This window comes from Myotis lucifugus, unplaced genomic scaffold, assembly GCF_000147115.1.
Source record: "Myotis lucifugus unplaced genomic scaffold, Myoluc2.0 scaffold_88, whole genome shotgun sequence".
NCBI classification, from domain to species: Eukaryota; Metazoa; Chordata; class Mammalia; order Chiroptera; family Vespertilionidae; genus Myotis; species Myotis lucifugus.
In genome coordinates this window covers 353,392-368,386 of record NW_005871136.1, presented here as the reverse complement: position 1 = coordinate 368,386, position 14,995 = coordinate 353,392, and the positions used below count along the sequence as shown (strand labels likewise).

The 14,995-nt window shown below is 41.7% G+C and overlaps 1 protein-coding gene across 1 annotated transcript in view; it reads right to left on the bottom strand.

Moving 5' to 3' along the window:
- The window catches only part of TANGO6 (transport and golgi organization 6 homolog), a 140,502-nt gene that overhangs the window by 36,062 nt on the left and 89,445 nt on the right, over positions 1 to 14,995 (bottom strand). Inside the window, exon 16 of the mRNA XM_006091147.3 lies at positions 714 to 865. Coding sequence (XP_006091209.1) covers positions 714 to 865 — 152 coding nt within the window. The remainder of the gene's footprint in view (positions 1 to 713; positions 866 to 14,995) is intronic.

Below are 14,995 nucleotides of genomic sequence, written 5' to 3'. Positions count from 1 at the left end.
GGGCCGTCTACCTTGGATTTTTTAAAAAAATATTTTTTATTGATTTTTTACAGAGAGGAAGGGAGAGAGATAGATAGTTAGAAACATCGATGGGAGCGAGACATTGATCAGCTGCCTCCTGCACATCTCCTACTGGGGATGTGCCCGCAACACAGGTACATGCCCCTGACCGGAATCAAACCTGGGACCCCCCCAGTCCGCAGGCCGACGCTCTATCCACTGAGCCAAACCGGTTTCGGCAACCTTGGATTTTTTATAATAAATCCTCTTGAAATTAAAAATTCTTAGTAATATAACTATATATATATGTGTGTGTGTGTGTGTGTATATATATATATATATATATTTAATATGTGTTTTTTATTGATTTCAAAGACAGAAAGGGAGAGGGAGAGACAGAAACATCAATGATGAGAGAGAATCATCAATCAGCTGCCTCCTGCATGCTCCCTACTGGGGATTGAGCCTGCAATCCAGGCATGTGCCCTGACCAGGAATCGAACTGTGACCTTCTGGTTCCTAGGTTGATGCTCAACCACTGAACCACACCGGCTGGGCATCACTTTTAATATATGTGTCATACTAGTGAGGACAAGGGAGGTTAAATGACTTACCTGACCTGGAAAAAGAACACAGGTCTTGTGACTGCCAATCCCAACATATTCATAGGTCCAAATGAAAAAAAGCTTTAGAGAATAATCAACATGCAGTACCTCATGAACCACGGAGCCCAGCAGAAAGTCCAGCCTCTGGCACAATTCTCCAAGGTTGGATAAACTGCTGGCCCTGTGAGCGCTATCTGGGTCTCTCACTCCTCTCAGGAAGGTGTGGATCAAAGGTTCTCGGTACTTTGAGACCATATCCCCTATAGAAAAAGGGAAGAAATAAAAATCTTCTAAAGCACACAGTCAGCTTATCAAAGAAGGAATAATGACATCATGGTGGTACATTTTATGGTGTTTTATACTTTTAAAGTATTTGTATAACTATTTAAAAGCATGCTTTGGAAGAACATTCACTGTTAGGCAGAAAAAGACTAACAATTGACCATCAGATTGAGTAACAATGAAGTCATTGTTGACCTTGACAAGAACGGTTTTGATGGACTGATGAATACCATCCTAGAGTCAAGCAGAGGTTTGCTTAGAGAGCATAATTTCACTTATCTCAATCACTTGAAAGGGGAGGAAGAGGATGTCTGTTTGTTTTCCCTTAAGATCAGGAACACAATGTACTTTCCATACAATTTAAGAAAAAGATGAGAAGTAATTTCTCTCAAATGCTCCCAGTTCCTAATATACTACATGCTGTCATCATAGACTCATCCTGCCCAGTTAACATCAACATATATCGCAGAAACCGAATCAATGATGACTTTGGCCATAGTCTGTTTTCAGAACAGGAAAGAGGGAACTTTGCTCTGGCCTGTGGGTCTCAGTGGTTAGAGCATAGGCCCTTGCACCGCAGGGTCTTGGATTTGATAGGTCAGGGGCAGGTACCCGGGTTGCAGGTTCGTTCCCCGCCCCTGGTCAGGGCGTGTGTGGGAGGCAGCCAATTGATGTGTCTCTCTCATGTGGCTGTTTCTCAGTCTATGTGTGTGTGTGTGTGTGTGTGTGTGTGTGTGTGCACGCGTGTGGCTTCCCTCCTTTCCATTCTCTCTAAAAATCAATGAAAAAAATATCCTCAGGTGAGGATTAACAAAAAAAAGTTACATGACAGAAATATATACACTAATATGGAAAGGTCTCCTTAAGAAACTGTTAAGCAAAAGAAACTAACAGAACCAACATCATTCCATTTATGTATGTAAAAATGCGCGCACACACACACACAACTTCTCTCACTATTAACGACAAAAGTTACAAATTTAAATATGTATATTAAACATACAAATGTATAGGAAAAAGTACGTTCTTGGTACTGGAGATAATATAGCATGAACACGAGAGCAAAGTCCCCATCTTCCTGCAGCCTACTTCTAGTGGGGAAGAAAGACGATACAGTAAATAAATCTTCCAGCATCAATAAGGGCTATGACGAAAAAAAAGGAAGGTGGGGGTAGGGAGGGGGGTTGAGAACCAGGGGTGAGGGCTCAGGGAAAAGCTCTCAGAGGAGAAGACCTGAAGGAACAAGTCACATGAGAACTGGGAGAAAAGTGAAGAGCAGAATGGACAACAAAAGTTTTATATTCAATGTAGAAATCATATGACTATTTCTTTTTTTAAAAAATATATTTTATTGATTTTTTTTTTTACAGAGAGGAAGGGAGAGGGATAGAGAGCCAGAAACATCGATGAGAGAGAAACATCCATCAGCTGCCTCCTGCACACCCCGTACTGGGATGTGCCCGCAACCAAGGTACATGCCCTTGACCGGAATCGAACCTGGGACCCTTGATTCCGCAGGCCGATGCTCTATCCACTGAGCCAAACCGGTTAGGGCCATATGACTATTTCTTATACTGACCCACCATAAAAGAAAAGAGCATACATCACATAAACAAAACCACAATTTAATGTTCCATTTATGTAATTCCTGCTCCGCCTGAGCTTTGTTACTACTTTCCAAATGAGCATCCATTAACTGCATGCTCTACCAACACCATCCCCAAGTGCACTGAGAACCAAAGGAGCCAGTGGGAAGGTCAGCATCACAAGAGCCCTGCACCGTGCCCAGTCCCCTGGCTCTGGGCCCACTTGCAACCTGGTTTTGCAGATATTGGTCTGGAACACTCGCTGAATCCACTCTGCATTTCTCAAAGAGCCCTGACATCATGTTCGGTGGAACCTAATCTCCCTTGGACCTCACACACACAGCCTAAATTGTGACACCTCTGCTCAAACCTGTTCCTTGGGGATTTACAGCTCTGCTTCCATTTCCTGGGGGCTCTGCTAGCCTCTGACTATCCCACCCTCCCCGTTTCTTAAGACTGCACTGGACCCTAGTCTCCAGGTTGGAGGTCAGCCCTGACCAGGTTTCTATGCAGAACAAACTGAATGCATGTAGTGAGAGAATAAAGCTTCCAGGACTGCAATTTGACACAGGCACAGAATTTAAATATCCTACATAAAGGTTTTTTGGGGTGTTTTTGTTGTTAATCCTCACCCAAGGATATTCTTTCTTTTGATTTTTTTTAAAAGAGTGTGTAAGGAAGGGAGAGAAGGCAAGAGAGAGAAAGATCGCCCTAACTGGTTTGGCTCAGTGGATAGAGTGTCAGCCTGCGGACTCAAGGGTCCCAGGTTTGATTCCGGTCAAGGGCATGTACCTTGGTTGCGGGCACATCCCCAGTAGGGAGTGTGCAGGAGGCAGCTGATCGATGTTTCTCTCTCATCGATGTTTCTAACTCTCTATCCCTCTCCCTTCCTCTCTGTAAAAAATCAATAAAGTATATTAAAAAAAGAGAGAGAGAAAGATGATAGAACCTGCAACCCAGGTTCATGCCCTTGACCAGGAATTGAACCTGGGACCCTTTAGTCCACAGGTTGACGCTCTATCCACTGAGCCAAACCGGTTAGGGCAAGGATTTTTAATTTGAGCTTAGGAGAACCCTATATGTCAAATTTTGTTGTGCACATCTCATTGGCATTTTCCCATTCTTCCTTGCAAATAGCACTCTAATTTTTATGTCGAAATATCCACCTTTCCCTGGGGCCCTAACCACCACCCATGTGATTCAGACTATGGTCTTCATTGGTCTAAGTCAGTGATGGCGAACCTTTTGAGCTCGGCGTGTCAGCATTTTGAAAAACCCTAACTTAACTCTGGTGCCGTGTCACATATAGAATTTTTTTTGATATTTGCAACCAGAGTAAAACAAAGACTTATATTTTTGATATTTATCTTATATATTTAAATGCCATTTAACAAAGAAAAATCAACCAAAAAAATGAGTTCGTGTGTCACCTCAGACACGCGTGTCATAGGTTCGCCATCACTGGTCTAAGTGCATCATGGTGGACAAAGCCCCCCCTTGCCTTAAATGGTTTATTTATGGGCAAGTGACCCAGTCTGGACAACGAGGTGTGAAGGAAAACCTGCCAGAAGACCCTAAGAACCCGTTTTCCCTCTGGCTATGTTAAATATGTGACAGCTTAGAGTTGCTACAGCCAACTTGAAACCATGAGAGACCAGAGAATGAGGCAAATAAGCTGAGGCTGGGAGAGCAGAAAGACGAAAAGATTTGGGTCTTGAATGATGTCATGGAGTCAAAGAATTCAATGGTTCTGGACTTTTTGTTATGTGCAATGATTTATTCCCTATTGTTTAAGTCAGTTGAGTTGGAAATTTCTGTACCTTCAGCTAAAAGCATTTCACTGATATAATACAAAAATTGGAATATTCTTTAAAATTATAGAGTACTTCTATGTCTATCAGTACAGTACAAAGTCTGAAAAGACAGATTAGCTAAAACAAAGGAATTTAAGACAGTATATGTTTTTTAAAAGGCTTCAAAAGTCAATTTTATAACTAACATAAACAGAAAAACATAAACCCAATAATTTTTCTTCTAATTACCATTTAATTGGGATAATAGTTTATTATACAGTATAAATCAAATTATATATATATGACTTTCCCATTTGCCAACCTATTATAAAAAGGTAACTATATACAGTAGTAGCTCATGTGAAGAGAGCTATATGCTGAGTATATTTCGCAACTATTGACTAACCTAGTTCATTATGAACTAAAACCACAGCTCCAGAACACCCACAAATATTCCTTAGTTTCTGATTAAGCAATCAAATCTCAATTATCCCATCCACTCTTGGTTTTGGTTTGTGGTGTGTGTGTGTTTAAGGGGGGTATTTCTTTACCTTTTTTTTTGTATCTTTCTTTTCCAGATGAAATGGTATTATTGTTTCAGTTAATTTATTTGAACCACAAGATTCCAAGATCCTAATTCACTTTTTGTCTGAAAGATGGCAGACACTTGATCCCTGACAAGGGCAAACATTCATTACCATTCTGTTGAGTTGTCGCCTTAAGAACATGCATATTACATGGCTTTAACAAAAAATGTTATTGATTTCTGAATTCCCTCACCTCCATTTTCAGAAAGCAATCACCACAGGCTACAACATGTGACTAAGAGATATCCATGGAACTGAAGTTAGGGAAACCACCATCTTTTCCCCAGGATTTCTAAACAGCTTCAGGGAAATGCACACAGTAAATCCAAGCTCACTTTCAGAAACTTACTCAAGTAGCTGCTAGTCAGAGGGGTTTGACTTAGTTCAGCATCAGTGACTTCTACTTTGTGCAATGACAACACCTGGCGATTTGTATCTTCATATTCTTGTCAGGATGTCAGCAATAATTAACCTTCCTGAGAAGCAAACCGCTGTGTGTTCAAAGAAAAGTGAAGGATCTAGATTTGTTTGAACAAATCTGATAAAAATGAGTTGCTTAGGAAGGTGAAAAAAGTCAATGCATAGTGAAAGAGAGAGCTGAAAAATTTTTATTTATTTTTTGTTAATCCTCACCCGAGGACATTTTTTCCATTGCCTTTTTTTTTTTTTTTTAGAGAGAGTGGAAGGGAAGGATAAAGGGGAAGAGAGAGAGAGAGAGAGAGAGAGAAGAGAGACACATTGACTGGTTGCCTCTGGCATGTGCCCCAACCATACCCTTGTACCCTTAACCAGGATTCAAACCCACGACTCTTCAGTGCACAGGCCGACACTCTAACCACTGCCCTAAAAATCCTCTGTGCTCTGCCTATTCATTCCTCCCTCCCAGCTCACCCCTGGCAACCACTTATCTTACTGTCTCCACAGTTTTGACTTTTCCAGAATGTCATATACAGTTGACCTGTGAACAATGTGGGGGTTAGGAGCAAGGGTTCCCCGCAACTGTTTACTGTTGACCAGAAGCCTTACCAATAACATAAACAGTTGATTAACACATAATACAATTACAGTATTTAGAGAAAAAAATCTGTAGACCCATGAAATTCAAACTCCAACTATATATGTTGCCAACTATAGTTGGGAATATATTGCATGTAGAGTTTTCAGATTGGTTTCTTTCATTTCATAATATGCATTTAAGGTTTCTCCATGTCCTTTCATGGTTGGCTAGATCATTTTTTATGTGCTGGAAAATGTTGTATAATTTCACTTATAAGAAATGTCCAAAATAAGTAAATCCTTAAAGCGAAAAAGGTAGATCAGTGATTGTCTGACTGGTAATGAGTATAAGGTTTCTTTAGGTGTGATAAAAATGTCCTAAAATTGATTTTGGTGATGGCTGCATATCTGTGAACATACAAAAAAAGATATTAATTGCACATTATAAATGGGTGAATTGTATGGTATATGAATTATATCTCAAGAAAGCAGAACCCGGAGCTTTCCCTCTGCTTTGGGAATGGCATTACTTCTGCCAGCTCTATGCTTCCTTATTTGTTGGTAAAAATGGTGCAAAGAAATTGCAGTCCTTATTACCTCAGAGCTGGTAGTTTAATGGGTAACGTTTAAAAAAAAATCCTCTAAATTAACTTCCATTGATTCAGTTTTCAAAAAAAACACCACACACCATAACAACATATTAGTGTAATATAGAAGTCTCTTAAACAAATAAAAAAATATTGAAGATTTAGACTCAGAGGTCCTTACACATAGGTTTAGTCCAATATCCCATCTACCAAAAGGCTGTGCCAAACCATGTTTGACAAACATGAACCCAAGGATAGTTAAGACTTTCTGCCAATATTTAGAAAACCTCTGTGCCTTTTATTATGTCTAATCTAAATATCTTTTGCTATTGATTTCATTTCCTCTTACAGATCAGACTCAAGTGGAGATGGAGAGAGATCTCAATTACAGTGTTAAATCCCCTCTGTAATCTAACCAGTCCAGGTATGCTCTTCCTCTCTCAAAGGCGGTACTTTCTGTTTTGATATTAGATATTTGGGGGAGAAAAAAAGAGCAAAGATGGAAAAAGATTAAATGAAAATACAATACACACTTGACTTCACTAAATCATTTAAAAAAGGGCTCCAGAGGAACTACTTTCCCTCCCATCTTGGATTCCCATTTATTTTTGAACTGAAGTGAAGAGATTCCTAGGGGTAACATGGAGAGCCACATGCCCTCACAGAAATATCCCCACTGATCAGCCGATGAGAAAATAGAAGATGAAATACAGACCTACCTCTGTTCGTGTACCCTTTTATGTCCTTGCTTACATCTATTCATTTGCTCTAGAATTCTACTTCACTACTGAAAGAAATCCAGGAGGAGAATGACTGGTTCCTTTAATGTTTCATGCATACAACCTACTGTCACATGTGTGGACCAGAGTCAACAGAGATTATGATTTCTGCTGAGGTCAGAAAGAAATGAGATTGAGATGGCAGATCCTGACAGGCAAGATTTCTTCTCCAAAAGCCATGTAGAGAATTTAATAATTAAATGCAATTAATTTCTGGTGAAATTCATCATTAAAATATTCATAGGTAAATTATGATCTATTAACAATTACTTTTCAGCTTTGAATTTCCCCTGTAGCTCTGGGGAAATCATCTCTTTTCTGATTTTGGTTTCCCTTCTCTACACAGCCCTTCATGAACAGGGGACGGGTTTTAGTTAAGATAAAATATGCAGCTACAGTACAGCCCAGACATAAAATGCTGTGCAATAAAGCAATGCTATGTGCATTTATAAGCCTCTTTATCTGCAAAGCATCTGTGTACCTATTATCTTATTTGAGCCTCACAAGAATTTAAGGTAGATAGAAAAAAATGTTAATTCTGTTTTATAAATAAGAAAGTAAAATTTAAAAGGGGCCAATCCCAAGTCACACAGCTACTGACAGAAAGACATGCTCTCAAGACCAGAATTTTATCTCCCAGGCAGAGGGCTCTTTCTACTGCCACCGGGACACTTACTTGGCTGTGCATTAAGGTCAGCAGGAACTTCCATTCTAAAACAAAGGATGTAAAAGTGGCCAATTGACTCCCTCACATCTCTGGCATTTCATGGTCTTTCTCTGTTTAATCTTACAAGGCATGGGTGGAAAAGAAGCCAGTGTCATGTCTGAAAAAGTGTGTGAGCAATAGGGCATAATGGTAGTAAGTTTCTCTGGCCCATGGGCAAGCACCGGAATTGTTACTTAATTATCTTGTTTAAAGGCTGAAATCCTGTAATTCTAGCCGGAAGAGAACAGAAAGATTCCCCTCTTCTTTACCATTTTCAAAGTGGGAAGAGCTGAACACTTCCGATTTCCTAACAGTAGGAGATGAGTGACAAGGGTCTACTGAAAGCTGCTAAACCCCCATCCTAGATGCACATATTAGGGCACTGCAGAGTGCTGGAGCCAAAGCCATCTTCTGGTCTTGATGGGGCTTGCCAGGAGGCAGGTCGCAGTAGTCACTGGGCAAGAATGCTGGGTAGTCTCTGGATAGATTTCCCCCGACTGCTGCCTACATGTCAGGACCCACTTTTCTCCCTAAGGCTAATGGTTGATCTGCTAATGGTTTTGGTTTTACATTCATACTGTTATCCTTTTTACAGCAATGTAACCAGGAGTTGACCCTGAGCTATGAGAAGGTTAGAAAAAATTTCAGGGACTCTTAGCACTTCCTTTCCTGGTTGTGGTTTCATTGTACCTCATCATACAGACCACATAAGCAGGGATGATTGAGATGCAAATTGTATATAGAAAGACTGAGGTGTACATGTAACCATGGGAAGATCCCTGTGGGACAAGTTATTAAACAAAAGCAAACTTGTTAGTAGGACTATTGTTAGTACAAGTGACCTACCAGGTATGTTTTTTAAAAAATATATTTTTATTGATTTTAGAGAGAGAGAAACATCGAGAGAGAAATATCATCAATGGGCTGCCTCCTGCACACCCCCTACTGGAAATTGAGCCTGCAACCTGGGCCTGTGCCCTGACCTGGAATCGAACAAGTGACCTCTTGGTTCATGGGTCGATGCTCAACCATTGAGCCACACTGGCTGGGCCTACCAGGTATGTTTTAAAGAGCCAGAGAGAGACATTCTTGCCTCCAAATATTTCTTCTATTAGCGAACTGTATTGCCTCAGAGTCTATTTAATCATTAGAATTTTATTTCTGTGGACTAAATAGCCTCCAATTAGAAAAGCAAAGTCATCCTAAGAAGGACAGCATAATAGCAGGCTGCCATCAACCCCTTCGTCAATATTAATATACCTGCTCTCTCCTTTTTACAAGCTGGGAAGGAACGAGAAAGATCTGAGGGTGAGATAATTCTGAAATTTGATTACTTTCTAGTGATGGTCAAGCCTGAGTAAGGACCTGTAGAGGGAAATTTTAAATGGGAGGGGCGAAGAAGAGATACAGTGAGGGGCACTGAAAGGTGTAGAGTCCCTGTTTTACACTTTAACTTGCAAAAGTTTTCTTTCAGTGTCTTCAAATCACAGAGTGATGCACAAATAAGAACTATAGATAAATATCTCTGGACAAAGCAAAACAATGTATAGGAAATGCTTTGTGGCAACAAAGCATTTTTGGCAACTCCAAGAACTAAAGTAACAGAAACCAACAGTTTGAAACAGGAGATGTCAAGGCCTCTATAGTGATGCATTAACTAGGTTACTCATCCCATCTCAACAGCTCATTGAACTTGAAAATTGGTTTAATCAACGTATAAACTTTTCAGTTTACACAAAATTATCCTACAAGGAAAATCTGCAATAACTGACTCTACCCGAAGGTGTTACTGACAGGACAAACAGATCAGTTCTCCTGAAAAGTGTGCTTGAGACAGTAACACTTGAGAAACAGGATGGAATTTTCTTGAAGGGTAGAATTAACAAAATAAAGCCCAGAAATGTGATCACAAGGAAAAAAAAATTCCAGGTTTATGACAAGTTATTTTAAAAGATGAAAGAAAACGTTCCCTTTCCAGCGTTCAGGATGTCTAAGCAAGGATGTGATGGGTCTTAGGGTCTTCCAGTAGGAGCCATGATTAACTGTGCTGACAACACAGGAGCCAGAAATCTGTTTATCATCTCTGCAAAAGGGATCAAGGGACGCCTGAACAGACTTCCTGCTGCTGGTGTGGGTGACATGGTGATGGTCACAATTAAAAAAGGCAAACCAGAGCTCAGAAAGAAGGGACATCCAATTCGACAATGAAAGTCTCACCAGAGAAAAGATGGCACGTTTCTTAATTTTGAAGATAATGCTGGGGTCACAGTAAACAATAAAGGGAAGACGAAAGGTTCTGCCATCAGAGGACCAGTTGCAAAGGAGTGTGTAGATTTGTGGCCCAGGATTGCATCCATGCTGGCAGCACTGCATGAGCCTCTGGTGTATTTGTAAAGAAAAAAAAACCATTAAAAAGTATCCCCCGCCCCCTAAAAAAAAATGAAAGAAAAAAAGTAGATATTTTCAATGAAGGAGACTCTCTTTACAATTTTGTAATGATGAAAGTAGTAAAACCATTTCAGTGACTTAATTAATTTAATTCGCTACATAAATGTTCAAACTCGTTAAAGCATGCTCAAGAGTTAGTTGGCCTCATAATATTGACAAACATAAATCAAGAAGCTTTTGGCCTGAGAATACAACTTCATGTTTAAATCAGTAACACAACATCTCTCAAGTGCTATGAAATCAATCTCCATTATATCAGGTCCAGCAAAAGGAAAATTAAGTTAGGATTTCTTTCTAAGGAATTATATTTCAGTTAGGATGTTGGTTTACTGACTTGCAGGTCCATAAGTTAAAATAAATGCCAGCTGTATTTCAAAACTTGTAAAAAAAAAGAGAGAGAGAGAAAATCAGATGCTTCATGGTACTGTGTCTTTTCACATACATACTAAAGTTCCAAAATTAATGTTTTAATTTTACTCTGAATTGGAATAGGGGAGTGAAATGAGAAGACAAAAATATGAAGACACTGAAAATAAAAGTAACAGCAACATTAAAACGCTGAAACATTCAAATATAATTATGCTGTAATTTTTAAAGAAAGGATCCTTTGCCAATGTCATCTTGTATCTCCTGAATTAATGATTCTTACAGCTGGTGATATTCAGAAAAGAAATGCAATATCTACTCAAAGAGAGATCTAATTATAAAAGGTAAGATTTCTGCTATTTAAATGTAGGATACAATGCTTGATTTGGGGGAAAGAGGACTTAAGGATGATTTGGAAAGATGAGCAACTTCCAAAGAAACACCCTTAAAAAGCAAGCAGTGAGGTGCTGTTAAAAAAAAAAAAAAATATATATATATATATATATATACACACACACACACTAATAAAAGAGAAACATGGTAATTAGCGTACGACTGCTACCCTTCCCATTGGCTAATCAGCATATCCTTATGCAAATTAACTGTCAGCCAAGATGGCGGCCGGCAGCCATGCACTGAAGCGAACAGGGAGGCTTGCTTGCTCCAGTGACTGCGGACTCCAACTTCCCCGCCTAACTTGCTGGCCTCTCAGCTGCAACTCTAAGCAACTATGTTGCAAATATAGAAGCTAAACAAAACCCCAGAAACCAGCTTTCAGTCAGTGGGGCTTCAGCCAGCCTGACCGCAACATTGTATCAAATACAGAAGGTAAAGGCCAGAAACCTGCTTTCAGCAGCGAGGCCTCAGAGCTAAAGCTGGCCCAGAATAAAAAAAAAAGAAAAAAAGGAGCGGTTGGGAGCTTCAGTCACCCGCCAGCCGGAAAACGGCCCTCAGCCCCTTACCCAGACTGGCCAGGCACCCCAGTGGGGACCCCCACCCTGATCCAGGACACCCTTCAGGGCAAACCAGCCGGCCCCACCCGTGCACCAGGCCTCTATTCTATATAGTAAAAGGGTAATATGACTCCCGGCACCGGGATCAGCGTGACAGGGGACAGCGTCCAAATCCCCTGATCGCCCTGCAGCTCTGTGTGTGATAGGGGGTGGGGCCACAACCTCCCTATCCGCCCTGCTCTGTTCCTGACAGGGGAAGGCGCTCCAACCCCCTGATCAGCCCTGCTCTGTGCCTGATAGGGGGGAGCTCCCCAATCCCCTGATTGCCCTGCGGCTCTGTGTTTGACAGGGTGCGGTGCACCAACCCCCCTGATTCGCCCTGCTCTGTGTGTGACAGGGGGCGGGGCCACAACCCCCCCACCCCCCACGGGCCCTGCTCTGTGTGTGACAGGGTAGAGCCATAACCTCCCCATTGGCCCTGCCCTGAGTGTGACAGGGTGCAGCGCCCCAATCCCCTGATCCGCCCTGCTCTGTGTGTGACAGGGGGCGGTGCCCCAACGCCCCTATCGGCCCTACTCTGTGAGTGACAGGGGGGAGCTCCTCAACTCCCTGATGGGCCCCGCTCTGTGTGTGACAGGGGGGAGCTCCCCAACCCCCTGATCGACCCTGCTCTGTGCGTGACAGGGTACGGAGCCCCAACCCCCTGATTGGCCCTGCTCTGTGAGTGACAGTGGGCAGTGCCCCAACCCCCTGATCGGCCCTGCTCTGTGCGTGACAGGGGGTGGCGCCGCAACCTCCTGATCCGCCCTGCTCTGTGCATGACAGGGGGCAGAGCCCCAACTCCCCAATCGGCCTTGCTCTGAGCCCGACCAGGGGCTGCACCTAGGGATTGGGCGTGCCCTCTGCCACCAGGGAGCAGGCCTAAGCCAGCAGGTCATTATCTCCCGAGGGGTCCCAGACTGCGAGAGGGCACAGGCCGGGCTGGGGGACCCCCCTCCCCTCCCCCAGTGCACAAATTTTTGTGCACCGGGCCTCTAGTATATATATAAAAGCCTAAGCAACCGAACGACCAGTTGACTGGACGCTGTGACATGCACTGACCACCAGGGGGCAGACGCATAACAACAGGACAGTAGGGGGGTGAAGGCCTGTGCTGGGGGGCAGGAGTGGGCGGGGAGAGGTCAATGGGGGAAAAAGGAAACATATGTAATACTTTCAACAATAAAGAATTAAAAAAAAATACCAACAGGAAAATAATAGCAACCAATACTTGTTCACCCCTTACCATGAGAGCTACTGGTTCTGAACACTTTACATATATTATCTTTTTAATTTCATAATAACCCAATCAGGTAGTTATTGTAATTATGCCTATTTTACAGATAAGTAACAGAGAGGTTATGTAACTTGTCCATAGTTATTAAATGTGAGTCAAGCTCAAAACTTAGGAGGTTATTACTCCAGGGTCATAGTACGTATCTCTCTCTGATAGAGAAAGGTAAAATATATTCCAAGATTAAGGCTTTATGTCAAATTCTTATTTACCTGCCCACTGGCTGCCACTCTGGATAATTCCATCTCTCTACTTTGGTATTTGGAAACCCCACTACAGGAGTTAATATAGTGGTAAATATATCTCTATAATGACACTCAAATATTTGTGATTTAATATATATTACTTCATTTCAGCTTCTCAACAATTCTATGAGAGTAACAGTTCCTGGGTGGATTATAACTCTATCATCATCTCTAAATGTACAAAAAAAGATGACAGTCTCTTTTCCCCCCCTCTGACCTGCCTATAATATCTACTTTCTCACCATTCTCACAGACATCCCTCTAATCAAAGCCCTCATCTCTCTATGGCATGGAATACCACAACAGCCTCCTAGTTATCTCTCTGACTCCTTTCTTCATCCATCTTTCATGCTCCAGCCAATCACTCCTACACGTCTTTCATCATGTTGCTTCCTCTCCTAAGAATCTATAGTGATTCCCAAATTCCCATCACATCAAGTCCAAACTCCTCTCTGCCCAGCATCAAGGCTTTTTGTGGTACACCCCATCCCTCTATATCTAGCCTTACTTTCCCAAGGCACCCACAACAACTTGGTTCAGGGAGACAGATCAAGTCCCAATTCTCTATGCACGAGCAGCCCACTTTTGTCTTGTTTTTATGCTCCCTTTCCTATCTGAAGACATCTTTTTCCTTCTTTCTCACGTGTAAACCCTCATTCCATACCCACCATCATCTCTTGCCCAAATCCAGATTGCCCCAGCAACATCCTAACAGGTCTCTCTGCTTCTAGTCTTGTGCCACTTTCATCCTTAACAGAGCAGCCAAAGTCATTTTGCTAAAATGTAATTATGATGAATCCTTTCCTCCTTAAAAATCAATGGCTTCCATTTAAAGTCAATATAAATCCAAATCCCTAAACATGGTACTTATGGCTCTTTATGATCTTGGTTTCTTGCATTAAGCCAGGATGTAGAAATAGCCCGAGTGCCCATCAGCAGATGAGTGGATAAAAAAGCTGTGGTACCAAGCATGTCAAACTTGTGGCCGGCGGGTTTGACATGCTTGATTTACACAATGGAATACTATGCAGCTGTAAAAAAGAAGGATCGCTTATCCTTTGAGACAACATGGAGGAACCTGGAGATTATTATGCTAAGCAAAATAAGCCAGTCAGAGAAAAATATCACATGACCTCACTTACATGTAGAATCTAATGAACAAAATGAACTGACAAATAAAACAGATTCAGAGATATGGAAGCATGCAACAGACTAACAATTCTCAGAGGGAAAGGGGAAGACGGAAAGAGATTAACCAAAGAACTTATATGCATATGTACACAATCCATGGACACAGACAATAGTGCAGTGAAGGCCTGGGGAGCAGGTAAGAGTGGGGAGGACGAGGGGGGTCAGTGAGAAAAAAAGGGGGACATCTGCAATACTTTCAACAATAAAGATAAATTTTAGAAAAAGAATAGATGAGACAAATGGCAAGATGGTAGATTTAAACTCAACCGTATTAAAATTACATTAAATATAGATAATTTAAACTATTTAAAAGACAAGTATTAAAAGACACAGATTAGCCCTAGCTGGTCTGGTTCAGTGGAAAGAGCGTCGGCCCATGGACTGAAGGGTCCCAGGTTCGATTCCAGTCAAGGGCATGTGCCTTGGTTGCAGGTTCCCTGGCCCTGATTGGGGTGTGTGCAGGAGGCAACCAATTGATGCGTCTCTCTGTCTCTCCCCATCCCTTCCACTCTCTAAAAATCAATGGAAAATAACCTCG